Raw genomic sequence first — 17,592 nt, 5'->3', positions numbered from 1 at the left:
CTGCATAAAATGATCCTTCCAACTAATCCAATGGCAGCATAGAAAAGCACTATTAGGGGAATGTGTAAGGTAAAGGTAAAGGGACCCCTGACCATTAGGTCCAGTCGTGACCGACTCTGGGGTTGCGGCGCTCATCTCGCTTTATTGGCCGAGGGAACTGGACTTACAGCTTCTGGGTCATGTGGCCAGCAGGACTAAGCCACTTCTGGCAAACCAGAACAGCGTACGGAAACGCCGTTTAACTTCCCGCCTATTTATCTACTTGCACTTTGACGTGCTTTCAAACTTCTAGGTTGGCAGGAGTAGGGACCGAGCAATGGGAGCTCACCCTGTCAGATTCGAACCACTGACCTTCTGATCAGCAAGTCCTAGGCTCTGTGGTTTAACCCACATTGCCACCCGCGTCCCTAGGGGAATGTGTATGCCCATCTAAATAGGCATTCATGTAGCTATCAGAATGGGAAGGGCTCCCCATCTCCCTCCAATATTATATATAAAGTGAAGACTCTGCCAGTATAGTGATTGCGTCTTATTCAATAAGGAGTTTTCATGGGAGTTTTCATTCAACTCGGTCTGTTTTTCCAAGGATGGTAAAAGTTGAATTACAATCCTGATGACCCCTGGAAGAATCAGCATTATGCTGACAGCATCTTGGTTCCTTTACAAAGGAAATAGGAGATGTCTGTTGGCACTATGTGCAATGCATCATGGGGTATCAAGAAAGAAAAGGAGGCAATAGAGGGAATCAGGATCTTCAAGAGTTCAAATAAAATGAGGCTACTATTCATAAGACATACCAATTGGCTTAGGACGTGTTGAAAATGTATTTCATTTGTTTCCTTTGTGAATGTAATGTACCTTTTCTTCTTTGTACATTTTCTCACATAACTAGCTAAGGCCTGTAAAAGGGATCAGCACCAAATTCTGCTTCCAGCCAAATCAATGGCAATGTTAATGAATGTTGACATGGATATGTGTAAGTCCATCTAAATGTGCTTCCATACTATCTCCTTTGCGGCTTTGGCCCCCAAAATGCTGCTGGTTATTATTGAAATGGTGTTGTCTTTTCTAAGATCAATTAAAAGAGACTGCACACATGCCGTTGTTGTTGTTGTTGTTGTTGTTGTTGTTTATACCTTGCCACTCTGGGTGGCTTACAGCATATATAAAACATAATAATATGCCTTATTTCACACATACAAGTTTCCTCATGGGCCATGGGCCCCTGACCCACTCCTGCATAGTCTGCTTTGGGACTCAGAAGGGTTTGTGCTGCTAGAATTGTGATTATCGCTCAGAGAAGGTGTATGTTTCAAAGGTGTAAAATATTCCTAGCAGCTTCCTAATACATGATGCAACTTTTAAGGGCAATGGCACTCTCAGGAAGTGATCATCATCCCTATCATTATCAAAATTACTGGTTTCCAGCCTCTTACACAAAGGAGATTAAGAGCCCATTAACAGGAAAAACAATCACCATCAATTGGGGCGCAGGGGAGTTATGAAATTCTCATAGTGTTCAGAGCTGGGCATAAGCATAGTCAGGGCTCTGTATCCTTTTGCATAATCATTTTGCCATAATATGCTAGGCTATGATTCCACCAGCTGATTTTCCCATGTTTTTAGCCCAAATAATATACCATGAGTACTGCCGATTACCATCCTTTGTCCTTGTTCATCTAATCTTCCACTGTAAAGTTTTTGAATGTGAAAAATAAACCTTATTAAGGAAGCATTAATTACCGCACATATTGCTTTACTGTAATATACTGCAATATAGCTTATATTCCATTGGACAAAATGTTTTCCAGTTCTCTTGATAATTGACCGTTATCTTCCCTCTTCAAACTCAAATATATATACTTTGTACAAGGATTTTCAACAGAAAAATCTTACTGCTCTCACTCCTCCTTAAAGTGAGGCGATACTATGGTGGACAAGGACCCATTATTAACTACAAGACCAGGATACTGGCATGCAGATTTCCTACAAGGCCAAGTTGTGAATCAGTGTAGCAACAGAACTGTCCACCATTCAAGGAAGGCTGGAGTAAAACTGGTAACAGCTACATATGATGTTGTAGTTGGAAACGTGAGGGACTTCTACATGTGTAGGAAAGGTTTTCTCAACAGGATCATGCTGGTGGTTGTGCTGCTGCTTGTACTGCTGTGTCATACTGTATGCAAGACAAATTCAATTAATTGCAGCATATATGATGATCCTCTCCCTATTGTTCATGAATTTTACCAGCCAGGAGACCTTCTCATTGGGGAGATTGTTTCTCAAGCCTTCTTCCTCTATAATAATCTCTCTTTCATGGAACAGCCTACACAGGTTGCAATTAATGAACCCATGTAAGTCATTATTTCTTTTCTCTCACTCTCTCTTGTTCTGTGAAATGCTCAGTCCATTAAAACTGGGGGGAAACCCCATCAATATGCAGCACTGTGCTTAATTTGTTTTTAGTTTCTGGCATGAGAAAAGTGACATTCAGGAATATTTGAGCTTGGTTTTTAAATATATTTAGTTTGATTTTTTATTGATTTGTTTTGGGGGAAAATGATTTAGAAAAATATTTTATTTTTCCTCAAGTTTTCACCCCTGCAGTTTGCCCACTCTATTTCCGTATTACACACAGACAACATCAGGGATGGTGCTGAAACTTAAAACATACTGGAAAGGGTCCCACAACCAAATATTATACCATAAGAAGGTTATGTGTATGAGTCACACATTTGCAAACACTATCTGGTCCCCCTTGTCCATAATTATATGTGCAAATGTGCACTAATAACATAGCATATGGATGGATGGGTGTGTGTGTGTGTGTGTGTGTGTGTGTGTGTGTGTGTGTGCTGCAATCATATGAGTTTCTTTAACTTTAACCAATTACAGTAATAAATGCATTAAAATACAGGAGCCCAAATGTGTTCTTGAAATGCTTTCATAGTATTGTATATATCTCATTTGACTGAATCTTAGTACAGAGTTCCCAGTGATAGGAATGTATTGATTGAAACAACATGAATGTTACTGGAAAAAATATAGTATTTTGGGGGCAGTGACGTTGAAAGATCTTCCCAACAATGTTCTTGAATGGTAGATTTATGTTGATAGTAGGAAACAAAATTAAGTTTTGGTAGGTGAAAAGCAACTTAAGCTTTCTATGAATAGGAACTAATTAATATGTGACTTGATCTGTAGGCTAGCCAGTCTTTTTGTAACTGTTTTCAAACTCAGGAAAATATATTTATTCTCTGTTCCAATCAACCACTGTGGGGATTCTGAATTTTGAGGGTATAAACTTATTTCAACATTTTTTCCTGCATTACTTTTAGCTTTCTTTTAAAACACTTGCTATAACATTCTATCTTATGTATATGTGTTATTCTAAATTCATCTTAATTTGCTTTGACATGATATAGTGTGAAGATTAATTCAGTAACTTCTATTCCATTCTATTATATTCTATGGTTTTAACCAAATATTGATCTTAAAAGTGGGCAGGTGAATGATAATGATGAGTACAAATGCATTATTGCTGCTCCTGTTTGGTGGTGGTGGTCGTCTTCTTCTTCTTCTTCTTCATTAAACAACAGAAACTCCTTTTACAGTTCAGTGCCAAAGAACTACCAGCACATCCTGGCCTTAGCATTTGCTGTCAAGGAGATCAATGAGAATCCCAGTATCCTATCAAATATCTCTCTGGGATTCCGCATCCTCAATAGCTACTATAGTGCAAAGATGACATATAAGGCTACCCTGAGCCTGCATTCCACCCAGCATAGGTTTGTCCCCAACTTCAGGGGTCATAAGCAGAACAATCTGATAGCTCTCATTGGAGGGTGCATCTCTGAAATCTCTGCCAACATTGCCATCATTTCAGCAATTTGCAAGACTCCACAGGTAAGTCATGTGCATGTGGGTATGGAGATTTTGCAATGGTGGTACACTGGGTCTCCACACTGGCCCTGCACAGACACTTTCTCCAACCACAAGTCCAATACCTCTGCCAAAATAACCTCACTCCCAAATCCACCTTCCCCTTCACAAGCGTATAAATCTATCCCTCCACGGGTGTATTTATTTGTCCCACCGCTACCGCCAATTTTGTGGCGTTCGCACAGGGCTCCTGGTCATTCCACAGACTATTGACCCTGCACCACCACAGCTTATCTCTTCCTTTTTTATATATATATAAATTTTTATTGGTTTTCCAACATAGATTAAACACATTGCAATTCGCAATACATAGACAAACAAAACATATAAACACGTATAATTTCATAACCTCTTTTTCATAAACCTTATTTCACCGACTTCCCCATGCCTCCCTTTTCTGCATCCCCATTTTAAAATTTACTTCAGCAACCCCTCATTTCAATTAACTTATAATTCACTTTCTTTAATCCTTCTTCTCTTACCCAGTCATTTACAGCTGTAATTCTGTTTTTTTACATTACCCATGACATTTTAGCACTCATTAATTTTATAACAGTTCTTAAGATAAACTTTGTATTTCTTCCAATCTTCTTCCACCGTCTCTTTTCCTTGGTCACGGATTCTGCCAGTCATCTCAGCCAGTCCCATGTAGTCTATCACCTTCGTCTGCCATTCTTCCAGCGTGGGTAGTTCTTGTGTCTTCCAATACTTTGCTAAAAGAACTCTTGCTGCTGTTGTAGCATACATAAAGAACATCCTATCTTTCCTTGACACCAATTGGCCCACCATGCCCAGGAGAAAAGCCTCTGGTTTCTTATGAAAGGTAGACTTAAGAACCTTCTTAATTTCATTATAGATCATTTTCCAGAAGACCTTAATCCTTGGGCACGTCCACCAAAGGTGGTAGAAAGTACCTTCAGTTTCATTGCATTTCCAGCATTTATTATTGGGCAAATGATAGATTTTTGCAAGCTTGACTGGGGTCATGTACCACCTATAAATCATTTTCATAATATTCTCTCTTAAGGCATTACATGCCATAAACTTTATACCAGTGGTCCATAACTGTTCCCAGTCAGCAAACATAATGTCATGACCAATGTCTTGTGCCCATTTAATCATAGCTGATTTAACCGTTTCATCTTGTGTATTCCATTTCAACAGCAAGTTGTACATTCTTGACAAATTCTTAGTATTGGGTTCTAACAATTCTGTTTCTAATTTTGATCTCTCCACCTGAAAGCCAATTTTCCTGTCTTGTTTAAATACTTCATTTATCTGATAATAATGAAGCCAATCTCGTACTTTAGACTTCAATCTCTCATAACTCTGTAGTTTCACTTTTCCCCCCTCTTGTTCTATAATTTCCCAATATTTTGGCCATTTAGATTCCATATTAAGTTTTTTCACTTCCTTAGCTTCCATTGGTGACAACCACCTAGGGGTTTTATTTTCCAACAGATCTTTATACCGAATCCAAACATTATATAGTGCTTTCCTAACAATATGGTTTTTGAAACCTTTGTGAGTTTTTACCTTGTCATACCATATATATGCATGCCAACCAAACCTGTTGTTAAACCCTTCCAGATCCAAAATGTCTGTGTTCTCAAGAAGTAGCCAATTTTTCAGCCAGCAAAAAGCCGCTGATTCATAATACAGTTTTAAGTCTGGCAGGGCAAACCCCCCTCTTTCTTTTGCATCAGTTAATATCTTAAATTTTATTCTGGGCTTTTTGCCCTGCCAGACAAATCTAGATATGTCTTTCTGCCACCTCTTGAAACAGTCCATTTTATCCACAATCTGCAATGTTTGAAACAAAAACAACATTCTCGGCAAAACATTCATCTTAATAACAGCAATTCGGCCTAACAAGGAAAGTCTCAAATTTGAACATATTTCTAAATCTTTCTTAACTTCTGTCCAACATTTCTCATAATTGTCTTTAAATAAGTTCACATTCTTAGATGTCAAATTGATCCCCAGGTATTTCACTTTCTTTGCTACCATTAATCCGGTTTCACTATGAAACCTCTCTCTTTCAGCAACTGTTAGATTTTTCTCCAGTACTTTCGTTTTCTGTTTATTCAGCTTAAAACCTGCTACTTGACCAAATACTTGTATTAGCTCTAAAACTCTTTCACAGCTTATCTCTTCCACTGCCAGCAACCAGGTTTCCTGGGTAATATATTCAGATTCAGTCAGGTTGTAACGTATTGACAAAAATTTCAATTTATTGTAAACGCAAACAAGTTTTAAATACTTTGAATCACTATAATTCTGTAATTCACTGTAATTCAGTCTTTCTGTCTCCCCTCTGTCTCTAACTCACTCTGACTCCCACCAACAAGAAACCAACCGAACTAACTGCCAAAAACCCCTGTGTTGAGCCTTAAACACAGTTAAGCTCCGCCCCTGGGCTTTCTTATTCGTCCGCCTATTAACCCTTTCTCTCTCCCCCCCAGTACAACATCTCCATAATGAGTGGACAAATGCCACACTGCCTAATATCTCAAGTGCTTTTGTAGCACCCTACTACTGTTTTTGCTTCATTGTGTCCACATGTGGCTTCCCATTGGCTGGCTGAAAGAGGAAGGGTATAGAAATCTATAGGGATGTGGGTGCTGCTGTGGTCTAAACCACTGAGCCTCTTGGGCTTGCTGATCAGAAGGTAGGCGGTTCGAATCCCCATGACAGAGTGAGCTCCTGTTACTCTGTCCCAGCTCCTGCCAACCTAACAGTTCGAAAGCACAGCAGTGCAAGTAGATAAATAGGTACCACTGTGGCGGGAACGTAAATGGTTTTTCCATGCGCTCTGGTTTCTGTCTCGGTGTTCCATTGCTCCAAAAGTGGTTTAGTCATGCTTGCCACATGACCTGGAAAGCTGTCTGTGAACAAATGCCGGCTCCTTTGGCCTGAAAGCGAGATGAGCACTGCAACCCCATAGTCACCCTACACTGGACTTAACTGTCCAGGGATCCTTTACCTTTACCTTTATAGAAATCTGCTGGGTCTGTGGGAATTGCAAATGGTCTGCAAAAAAGAAACAAAATTTGGAAGTGAAGGACTCATGTCGTTTCAAGATCCCATGAACCAAAGCTTGAAACCTGTCTCTCAAGAGGATGAAGTGTGGGACTGTGTATGGGGGAGGGGGGAATGTACTAAGAAGAGTCATTGTGCTGCTGGTTCTTCTAACATCACCCAACATTGCGTGTCTGCACCATTTTGTAGTTCTGTCACTTTTAATGCTTTTTTAAATGTGGCAGCCATTATGCCATAGCCCCATCTTATGCTATGCCACACTGCCACAGCTGTCATTCTGTGACTAAATTTGCCCAATTAAAGTGGAGTCCGTTGCACTACCACAACAGAACTTTTTGCAGTTAGTAAAGTAATGGGAAAGTCATTGTAAAGTGTGGGATGAACATATAAATCATTTACATGGATGACATGTAAACCATCCCCTAAGCAAATCAGGATGAGATTGGAATGAATGCTCATTCTATTATAACGTCCCTGCTAACAAGTCAGAAGAAATGGTCAATAAATAATGGACATAGTCTAACTACTGTGTAGCCTTGTTCAAGTAAGTCAGGATAAATGCTTAATAGAAACAACAGTCATTTCATTGTCTTCAGATTATTGGTTATTTCTTCTTCTAAGTGTGCTGTTTTATGTAATGACTTCTTATTTTAAATGAATTAAATACATAATAATAATAAAATAAGATAGGATTTTATTTAGCATGATGTATGTTGTACTTGATTTGTTTTTTTAAATTGTTTTTATCATGTATTTTGTCATTTTTATCTCGTATTTTTTTTGTGTGTGAACTGCCCTGGGATCTACACATGAAGGGCTGTATACAAATTTAATAAATAAAAATTTAACAATAATAATTATAATTCATGGTTACAGGACACACACACACAAACCCCACCTATCCAGTGTTTCTAAGATTTTGCATTCTCCTCTAAATTCTCTGAAGAATGCATATACATTTTATTTCAGCTTACTTATGGGTCATTCTTGCCACTACAAGTTTCCAAAATGCTATTCCCATTTTTGTATCAGATGGTCCCAAATGAATCCCACCAACACATTGGAGTTGTGCTATTACTTCAACATTTTGGATGGACATGGGTTGGTGTTGGTGCTGTGGATGATGACAAAGGGGACAGGTTTTTACAGACCATGGTGCCACTTCTTTCCCAAAATGACATCTGTTATGCCTTCATAGTAAGACTGCCAAAAAGGAGCTATGTGGAAGAGTTGATAAACTTGATTTTAGAGCAATGGAAAACTTATGTAACTGTAACTGAGAAAAAAGCCAATGTAATCTTTGTATATGGAGAACCTCCATCCTTCCAGGTTCTGAGGATATTGCTGTTTCTAGCACCCTTCTTGGCATGGCCACCTCTGGGGAAAGTATGGATTATTACATCCCACTGGGATTTTGCATCACTCTCTGTTCAGAAGATCTGGGATATTCAAACCTTCCATGGTTCCATATCATTCACAGTTCATTCAAAACAGCCTTTAGGATTCCAAAAGTTCATTCAGATGATAAGACCTGCCTGGGCCAAAGGAGATGGTTTCATCCAGGACTTCTGGGAACAGGCATTCAGCTGTTCATTAAAAATGTCTAAGGGGCAGGAGGAAAAGGAGAGCGAAACCTGCACTGGGGAAGAAAAGCTAGACAGCATTTCAGGGATTTTGTTTGAAATGAAGATGACTGGCCACAGCTACAATGTCTACAATGCTGTCTATGCTGTGGCACATGCTTTACATGCAATATACAAATTCAGTTCTAAACATAGAAGAATGTCTGAAGGAGAAGAACAACGATTTCAGAATATGCAACCATGGCTGGTAATTACTGCTCAATACATTTTAACATTTTCTCCTTTATTTCTGCAAATGCCCATGAAAACAAATGGATGGAAATGTAAAATTATAGACACCGCATATGGTGACTATACACTGTGAAACACAAAATAATTTCAAGATTTAGATTACCCTCTGTTCATATTCCCTTTCAATCTAGGTTCATCGCTTTCTAAGGAGTATCTTCTTCAACAACAGTGTTGGAGATACTGTGCACTTTAATGACAATGGAGAATTAGTTGCTGGTTTTGATATTACAAACTGGGTGATTTTCCCCAATGGTTCATTGGCTAGAATTAAAGTTGGAAAACTGGATCCTCAGGCTCCTCCAGGCAACAAGTTAACCATTTATGATGACCAGATTGTCTGGCATCAGAGCTTTAACCAGGTGAGACCTAGCTGCACATGTTTGACTATGTAAGTTTATTTTTAGCAACCCATCTTTCTCAATGATTTTCAGCTGCTGAATGATATTGGTTGGCATTTTAAAAACTTTTTTTAAAAAATCATAATTCCTTCTCCATAGTTTTTCAAACTGCAGCTTTACAAAGTCAAACTTCTCTACTATATTAGTATTGAACCATAGGCCTGATGAAGCATGCAGTAGATCTTTTACCTCACAGATTCATCTTTAAATTCATATTTAAAACAAGGAGCTAGGAAACCCTGCCTCCCCAATAATACACTTCTTGTATTGTTGTTTGATCATATAAGCCAATTTTTTATCCTTTTTGAAATATCTTATTGCTTTCCAGCTTTTTTCTGATAAAATACCACAGAACATCTTTTTATTTTGTGAAAATGTAGGAGGTGTCAACCAGAATTTATTTTGAACCACCAATTTGAGTGCAAATGATCCCCAAGCCTATAAAACAAAAGGATGTAAAACTAAGAACATTCCCTCTGATGTAGCTTACAGTTCACTTTAAGGTAAAAAGTTCATGCAAAGGTTATGCAGACCCAGGCTAGAAACTGTGAGTGAACTAAGCCCACCTGACCAGTTGAACAGGCGAGAATCTTGGCAAATGATCTAAAAAGGAATGATGGAAGCCATGCGAGAAACTGGCATTGTATACTTGTAGCATGTGCATCTCATGTCATAAATCATATCAGAACGGTTGTTTTAATTGCTCCTACATCATAGACGGCTCATTTTTGACCAAATGGGGCTTTCCACATCATATATGGCTTGTCTTTTGACCAATAAGAAATTCCCATGTCTTCTCTGTGAGGGAGGAGGGAGAGTGACTACAGGCTATATAAGCCTGGACTGAGCTGCATATTTTGCCTGGACTGGGGACCATAACTTAAGTTATGAAATAAAGGTGATTTTCCTTGAACTCTATTTGTCTGTTGTTTATCAGAATACCCCTGCTTACTTAAAAATGTTTCAGCTGTTGTTGTTTGGAAGAAAAGAAGATCTAATCTCTTAGAGCCAGGCTTATATTTACAGTCTGTGACCCCATGTGGGGCTGAATGGGTGGCAGAAGGAAATTTACTGGCGAATTTATTTTCAGTGGATTCCTCCTGCATCCTATTAACTATCTAACCTGCATATTTCCATGTAGGTGCTGCCTGTTTCTGTGTGCAACGATCACTGCTATCCTGGCAACAGCCGAAAAAAGAGGGAAGGAGAGTTATTCTGCTGCTATGATTGCGCTCCATGCTCGGAAGGGATGATCTCTGACCAGAAGGGTAGGTGTCATAAAGAACAAAGATATTGCCAAATTTCTAGAAAGTAACATTGGAGATTGTTGGATGTTTCTTTGGATTATTTGTATCTCTTGAACATATACTGTATGTTTAAACTACAATTTTTAAGTTAGTAAACCACAAAGCAGTTTCAATGTACAATTTAAGAGTGGGAGTAAAATTTTATAAAAGACTTAAAAGATCCTTTAAAAGTGCCAAGAGGCAGCAAGACAGGTCTCCCTTGGAAGGAATTTTCACACCCGTCAAAAAAGATCATTCACATGGATCTAACCCAATCATATCTGAAAAGTCAAAATCCTCTCTGGCAGAATTTAAGGCATGGATCAATTCATGTGGAATTATGTGGTCATTTTGATAATATGTCCCTACAGTGTTAAAGACGTTGAAATTCATCACCCAGTTTTTTGAATTTGGCCCTGGAAATGGCCAAAGACAGTGAAGCTGTCTTAAGAGAACAGACATATTCTCCCAATAACAATTTCTGGCCAAGGCACTAGCTTCTATATTTTTGAATGTGTGTAAGGCAGCCCCAACAAGAGTATATTGCAAGAATACCATCTCAATATAACCAGGACATGTATCCATCATTATGGTCATATTCATGAGAGAAAGGGGGGGGGTGATTGAAGCAACAGGTACTCCATCCAAAACATAGGCAAGCACACAACACACCTGACTCTGGCAGTCAACAGGAGCAAAATTAATTAAAAGCTATACATACAATTTAGCAAAATTTAACCAAGGATGGTTTGTGCAATCTGTGTAGGCTGTGGGCACACCTGCTTTTCATTGGTTCTCCTTCTCGGCTGAATCGAGAACTGTGTAACTGTGTATATGCCTCACATTCCTCTCTAAACTGAGGTTAGACTAAGTTGTGTCAAGGAGCTATTTTCCCTTGCTGCAGCCTTCCCAACCCATGGCCTCATGGGATATATGACTCTGTTTGTTTGTTTGTTTGTTTGTTTGTTTGTTTGTTTGTTTTAAAATAACAGCAAAATTGCATTTCTTCCAAATACATTTGCTTTCGTTAGTTCTTTTTATAGCTCATCATGCTTGATAAGTCATTTCCTTCATCTCTGAGCCATATTGTGTTCTCAACCACTGTTTCCTCTGGTTGGTGTTTCCTTAAGACAGTTGGTGGGCCTCAAGAATCTAGAAAAATGAAGAAGTTTCTATTAGCCTGAGTTATATCCATCAAGCCTTTAAAGAGATGGCTGGAGATAAAAATTATTTTTTTTAAAAAAACACTTTTTAAAAATGTATTTTGCATCCAAAAGACCCAGTCTCTGATTTTTTTTTGTTAAGTTTAAACTGTAGATTCTCATTCTTACATATGCCCATAATAATTTTCCAGTCACTTGGATTCAGACTGTGATAGTGACACATACATTAAGGACTGAGAAACAATGGCATTTGTGAAAGGTTGCTTTATGAAGATATGCCTTAAAATGATATAGTAAACAGGAAATTCCTGGTGCATGGGGGGGACAGGGACTCTTAGCTATGTAAAGTGCCACTTCACTATAATCCACATGACAATTGTGGAACAAGATTAAACAAAATGATGCACACTTTGCAATTAATGGACTACCTTGGAGTTCGTCAAATAATTACAAAATGTGAAAAAAAAGTAATTTCACTCTGTGGAAAACTTAATTCTTTTTGATAAATGTTTGATAAATCTTGAAATACTTATAGCATTGCTTCCTTTCCCCCCCAGACATGGACACCTGTGTCAATTGCCCTGAAGATCAGTATCCCAACAAGGACCAAACTGGGTGTATTCCAAGGGTCCCAAACTATCTCACTTACAAAGAATCTTTAGGGATCATCTTAGCTATCTTGATTATTTCTTTCTCTTTGATCACAATTTTAATACTTGGGACTTTTAGGAAGCACAACAAGACTCCCATTGTCAAAGCCAACAATCAGACCCTCACTTACACCCTCCTCATCTCCCTCCTCCTTTGCTTCCTTTGTTCTTTGCTTTTCATTGGACAGCCTGGAATGGTGACCTGCCTTCTCCGACAGACAATTTTTGGCATTGTGTTTTCTGTGGCCCTTTCCAGCGTTTTAGCAAAAACCATCACTGTGGTTCTGGCATTCATGGCAACCAAACCAGGATCCAGGATGAGAAAATGGATTGGGAAAGGACTAGCAAATTCAATTGTCCTTTCCTGCTCCTCTATTCAAGTTGGGATTTGCACAGTTTGGCTATTTGTTTCTCCTCCATTCCCAGATGTGGACATGCAGTCATTGGATGGGGAAATCATCCTGGAATGTAATGAGGGTTCGGCTACCATGTTTTACTGTGTCTTGGGCTATATGGGCTTCCTGGCCATTGTCAGCTTCATTGTTGCTTTCCTGGCTAGGAAGTTACCAGACAGTTTCAACGAAGCCAAATTCATCACTTTCAGCATGTTGGTGTTTTGCACTGTTTGGTTATCCTTTGTTCCAACTTACCTGAGCACCAAAGGAAAATACATGGTGGCTGTGGAGATCTTCTCCATCCTGTCTTCTAGTGCTGGATTACTGGGTTGCATCTTTTTCCCAAAATGCTATATCATTGCGCTGAGGCCTGAACTGAACAACAGGGACCAGCTAATAAGAGGGAGAAAATGAAAGACTGTATGTTCATCTTTTTATTTTAAGACCGTATTTCTGAGATATTCAGGGGAGGCCCTTGGGAACTTGCTCCTAGAGAGGTTAGACTGGCTCCCACCTTGTTGTCCTGCCACTGGGAAGTGAAGACTCACTTGTTCCAACGGGCTTTTGGAAACTGAATGCTTGTAATGAAAGGGCGGGTGCAGTGCTGCTTTTATTATAACTGTTTTATGTTTTCAATCATTTCTATATATATAGTTTTAATTCTACCAATGTTTAATGTTTTTTAACCAAGCGATTAACACCAGCTTAAATATCCAAATGGAGCTGCAAGCACTCAAAACGACAATTGAACATATCACAGATTAATCAGATAGAAATAAAAGGGGATGTGTAAATTATGCAGGATTCCTGAAAAAGAGAGAGGAGAAATTATTGCTTTTATTTTAAGTTGTTCTGACAGTTTGAAGATAGACCTGCCCCCATCGTTCTCCCTGACATTGAACAGGTGCACAGAGTGGGTAGGCCTTAGAGCAAGAAAGGCAGATGTACCAAGAGACATTTTGAATGCTGCCAAACCAAAACTTTGATCCCTTTGATTTTAAATGCCTTACACAACTTTCAAGAACTTAAAATACAACTCCATTTCCAGATATGGATATGCACTCACTGAATGAGGAAATTATATTAGAATGTAATGAGGGTTCGCATACCATGTTTTACTATGTCTTGGAAGTTACCAGACAGGTGACCATGCAACAACTGTGGCTCCTTTAAGAAAGGAAAAGGCCACCAGATTCCACTCCTTCTTCCATGTTGGTGTGTAAGCGGAAAAGGATTCTGCAATTAATAATAATAATAATAATAATAATAATAATAATAAATTATTTATATCCCGCCCTCCCCAGCCGAAGCCGGGCTCAGAGCGGCTAACAACATTAAAATGATACAACATTCTAAAATCATTTCATTATAAAATCAATTCAAATCAGATTAATGACAACCATTGGGCTAGAGTTCTGTGAGGATTGCCAAAGGAGGGGGTGAGGCTGTGCCCTGGCCAAAGGCCTGGTGGAACAGCTCTGTGTTGCAGGCCCTGCGGAAAGATGTCAAGTCCCGCAGGGCCCTAGTCTCTTGTGACAGAGCCTTCCACCAGATCGGAGCCACAGCCGAAAAAGCCCTGACTCTTTATACTGAAATGGTCTCTTTTCCCCTCCAGGGATCATGGGTGTTGTGGGACAGGGGAAAGAGAATAGATGGGCCTGGTATGCTGTTTTGTGTATAAAGAATATGTTCATATTTGCTTGGGCAGGGACAAGCCATCTCCATGCTGCAGTGTCCATCCTGTGTCCACAAAGCCTAGGAGAATTGGCAGGCTGCTTTGCTCTATGTCTACACCTTCTTAATAAAGCACTAGAAATGGCCATTCTGCTGTTTTTGAAATACTTCTTTAGTATCTCTGCATCCAACCACTCCTACATGCCCTCAGTTGGGCCTAGGGTTCAGAATGTATGTTCTCCTTCAACATACAACAAAACCTCTGTCAATTATGAGCTGAGCAGTGTTTGTTGTTTAGTCGTTTAGTCTTGTCCGACTCTTCGTGACCCCATGGACCAGAGCATGCCAGGCACTCCTGTCTTCCACTGTCTCCCGCAGTTTGGTCAAACTCATGTTGGTAGCTTCGAGAACACTGTCCAACCATCTCGTCCTCTGTCGTCCCCTTCTCCTTGTGCCATCAATCTTTCCCAACATCAGGGTCTTTTCCAGAGAGTCTTCTCTTCTCATGAGGTGGCCAAAGTATTGGCACCTCAGCTTCACGATCTGTCCTTCCAGTGAGCACTCAGGGCTGATTTCCTTAAGAATAGATAGGTTTGATCTTCTTGCAGTCCATGGGACTCTCATGCGTCTCCCAGCACCATAATTCAAAAGCATCAATTCTTCGGTGATCAGCCTTCTTTATGGTCCAGCTCTCACTTCCATACATCACTACTGAGAAAACCAGTATTTTATAGCTTTAACTTTACGGACCTTTGTCGGCAAGGTGATGTCTCTGCTTTTTAAGATGCTGTCTAGGTTTCTCATTGCTTTTCTCCCAAGAAGCAGGCGTCTTTTAATTTCGTGACTGCTGTCACCATCTGCGGTGATCATGGAGCCCAAGAAAGTAAAATCTCTCACTGTCTCCACTTCTTCCCCTTCTATTTGCCAGGAGGTGATGGGCCCAGTGGCCATGATCTTCGTTTTTTTGATGTTGAGCTTCAGACCATATTTTGCACTCTCCTCTTTCACCCTCATTAAAAGGTTCTTTAATTCCTCCTCACTTTCTGCCATCAAGGTTGTGTCATCTGCATATCTGAGGTTGTTGATATTTCTTCCGGCAATCTTAATTCCAGCTTGGGATTCATCCAGCCCAGCCTTTCGCATGATGAATTCTGCATATAAGGTAAATAAGCAGGGAGACAATATACAGCCTTGTCGTACTTCTTTGCTGAGCAGTGACATATGGCCAATCTATATGTTACGTTAGCTACATATCTGTGTCCCAACTGCTTCTCTGTTGGAGCCAGGTTGGAACTAGAAGGAATTGCCACACATACACACTGAGTAGACAGCAATGTTATTAGTTGTTGTTGAACCAGTTAAACAGTTACTCAACTTGTGCTCCTTGTTTATCCCAAAGTTGGTATCTCACCTTGTTATTTCTTCTTGTTTCACCTTGCTATTTCTTCTTTGATTGAAAATCCCTCCTGAAAAAGCACCTTTTCTCTGAAATATCTGCATAATTTCATTGTCATCATATATACACAAAGCAGTATTTATTATTACTATTATTCTATTGTTATACATTAATTTCACTCCCAATAGTCCTTTCTCTGCTGTTTCCTTGCCCTTGCCTCCACTTTTTGCTCACTCTGTTTCCTCCTCGCATGACTACAGAGAGTAGAGTAACTGGAGAAGTCAGTATGCCAGGACTGAAGAACATTTGTGGGCCCAGCTCCAGTGGAGCCATGGGAAGGGGGCAGGCATGCAAGAAGACTCAAGTGTCCAGTATTGGGATCAATCAGGCCATGACTTATATTGATTAAAATTATATTGATAAAAAGTTGTACAACAGGAGAAAAACATACTAAAAAGAAACCTGACAGCAAATTTAAATATAGCCACAGGCAATGTTAACTTGCAGTCACATGGCAAATTTCCACCAACAATTATTATCCTTCTAACAAGAAAATAATTGTTCTATGATTTGGGGAAAACTCCTAGCAGCTCTGCATGATGCAGCTGCAGAGACCAACAACACACTGGGGAAGATATAATCATAATTACCATTTTTCATCTTCTCATACAATTGACATCCAGAGTCCATTAGCAAGATGAACAATAAGCATCTGAGGACAGCTATAAATCACACATTTTGTTAAGAACACAATCTAGGCATAGGTAAGATGGTGCCAATTTTTTTCTATGATAATTTGCTCTTTATATGTTGCCCTTGTGTCCATCACCTTTTTCTGTAATGATTTTAAGCCCCTTCTCCACTCCCAAAAAACCCTACTTTATATGTATCCCAGTTCTCATTCTTATTGCTCTATTCATCTTCTACTTCTCAATTTCTTATTGTCAAAAACAGGCCCACATTGTTTAGTTATTGATTTACGCATTCATTCCTGCCTTACCCTAATGTACCTTACATTCTTTTGGACAAGCTGATTGAAAATCCTCAAGGTTACACTTCTTTTCTTACATTTTAAGACAAGATAATAGATACCTGTAGATGAAAAGGAGCACATGGCTATTTTTTAAGAAAAGGAAAAGGCATACTTCTTAAGATTTCCCTTCAAGAATACAGGGAGGAGATAACAAGAATTTGTTGTTGAAGGTCACAGATTGATAAGGAGCTACTTTTAAATGTAAGATTGGCACCCAAATTCCCTAGAAGACCACTTGGTAACCAAGTGTAGCAGCAGAATAAACCACAATTCAAAGAAGCCTGTACCAAAACTGGTAATATCCTCATATGTGCTGTAGATGGAAACGTACGTTTGGAGGGGACTTTTTGTCAACAAAATCATATTGGTGGTAACATTGCTGCTTCTAATGCTATGTCATACTGTATGCAAGACTCATTCTATTAATTGTTCCATATATAATGATCCTCATCCTATCCCTCATGAATTTTACCAGTCAGGAGATTTTGCCATTGGTGGGATTGTTTCTCAAGTCTACTTCCTTTATAACAACCTCTCCTTCTTGGAACAGCCAGCACAAGCCTTGATTGAGGAATCCATGTAAGATTTCCTTCCTTCCTTTCTTCGTTCCTTCTCTCTCCTTCCCTTCCCTTCCCTTCCCTCCCCTCCCCTCCCCAACCTTCCCACACACACCTCCATCTCTCTCTCATTCAACAATAGTTCAGATCTCAATATCTGAGTGCATATCATTAAGACATTA

At 39.4% G+C, this 17,592-nt stretch overlaps 1 protein-coding gene across 1 annotated transcript; it reads left to right on the top strand.

The window, feature by feature from the left end:
• Positions 1 to 1,929: 1,929 nt before the first annotated feature.
• On the top strand, positions 1,930 to 13,164 carry LOC128398781 (vomeronasal type-2 receptor 26-like). Its single transcript, XM_053360036.1, has 5 exons — positions 1,930 to 2,354; positions 3,729 to 3,906; positions 8,990 to 9,217; positions 10,398 to 10,524; positions 12,263 to 13,164. Exons 1-5 carry the CDS (start codon positions 1,930 to 1,932, stop codon positions 13,162 to 13,164), a joined length of 1,860 nt encoding a protein of 619 aa, XP_053216011.1.
• Positions 13,165 to 17,592: the final 4,428 nt, after the last annotated feature.

This window comes from Podarcis raffonei, chromosome 13, assembly GCF_027172205.1.
Source record: "Podarcis raffonei isolate rPodRaf1 chromosome 13, rPodRaf1.pri, whole genome shotgun sequence".
Taxonomy (NCBI): domain Eukaryota; kingdom Metazoa; phylum Chordata; class Lepidosauria; order Squamata; family Lacertidae; genus Podarcis; species Podarcis raffonei.
The sequence above is the reverse complement of the archived record's forward strand: the minus strand, read 5'-3'. Positions and strand labels throughout refer to the sequence as shown.

Coding starts and splice junctions, on each gene's coding strand:
- LOC128398781 (XM_053360036.1), top strand. CDS start 1,930: ATGGTGGACAAGGACCCATTATTAACTACAAGACCAGGATACTGGCAT. Junction 2,355..3,728: donor GTTGCAATTAATGAACCCAT/GTAAGTCATTAT, acceptor CATCCTCAATAG/CTACTATAGTGCAAAGATGA. Junction 3,907..8,989: donor CAATTTGCAAGACTCCACAG/GTAAGTCATGTG, acceptor CTTTCAATCTAG/GTTCATCGCTTTCTAAGGAG.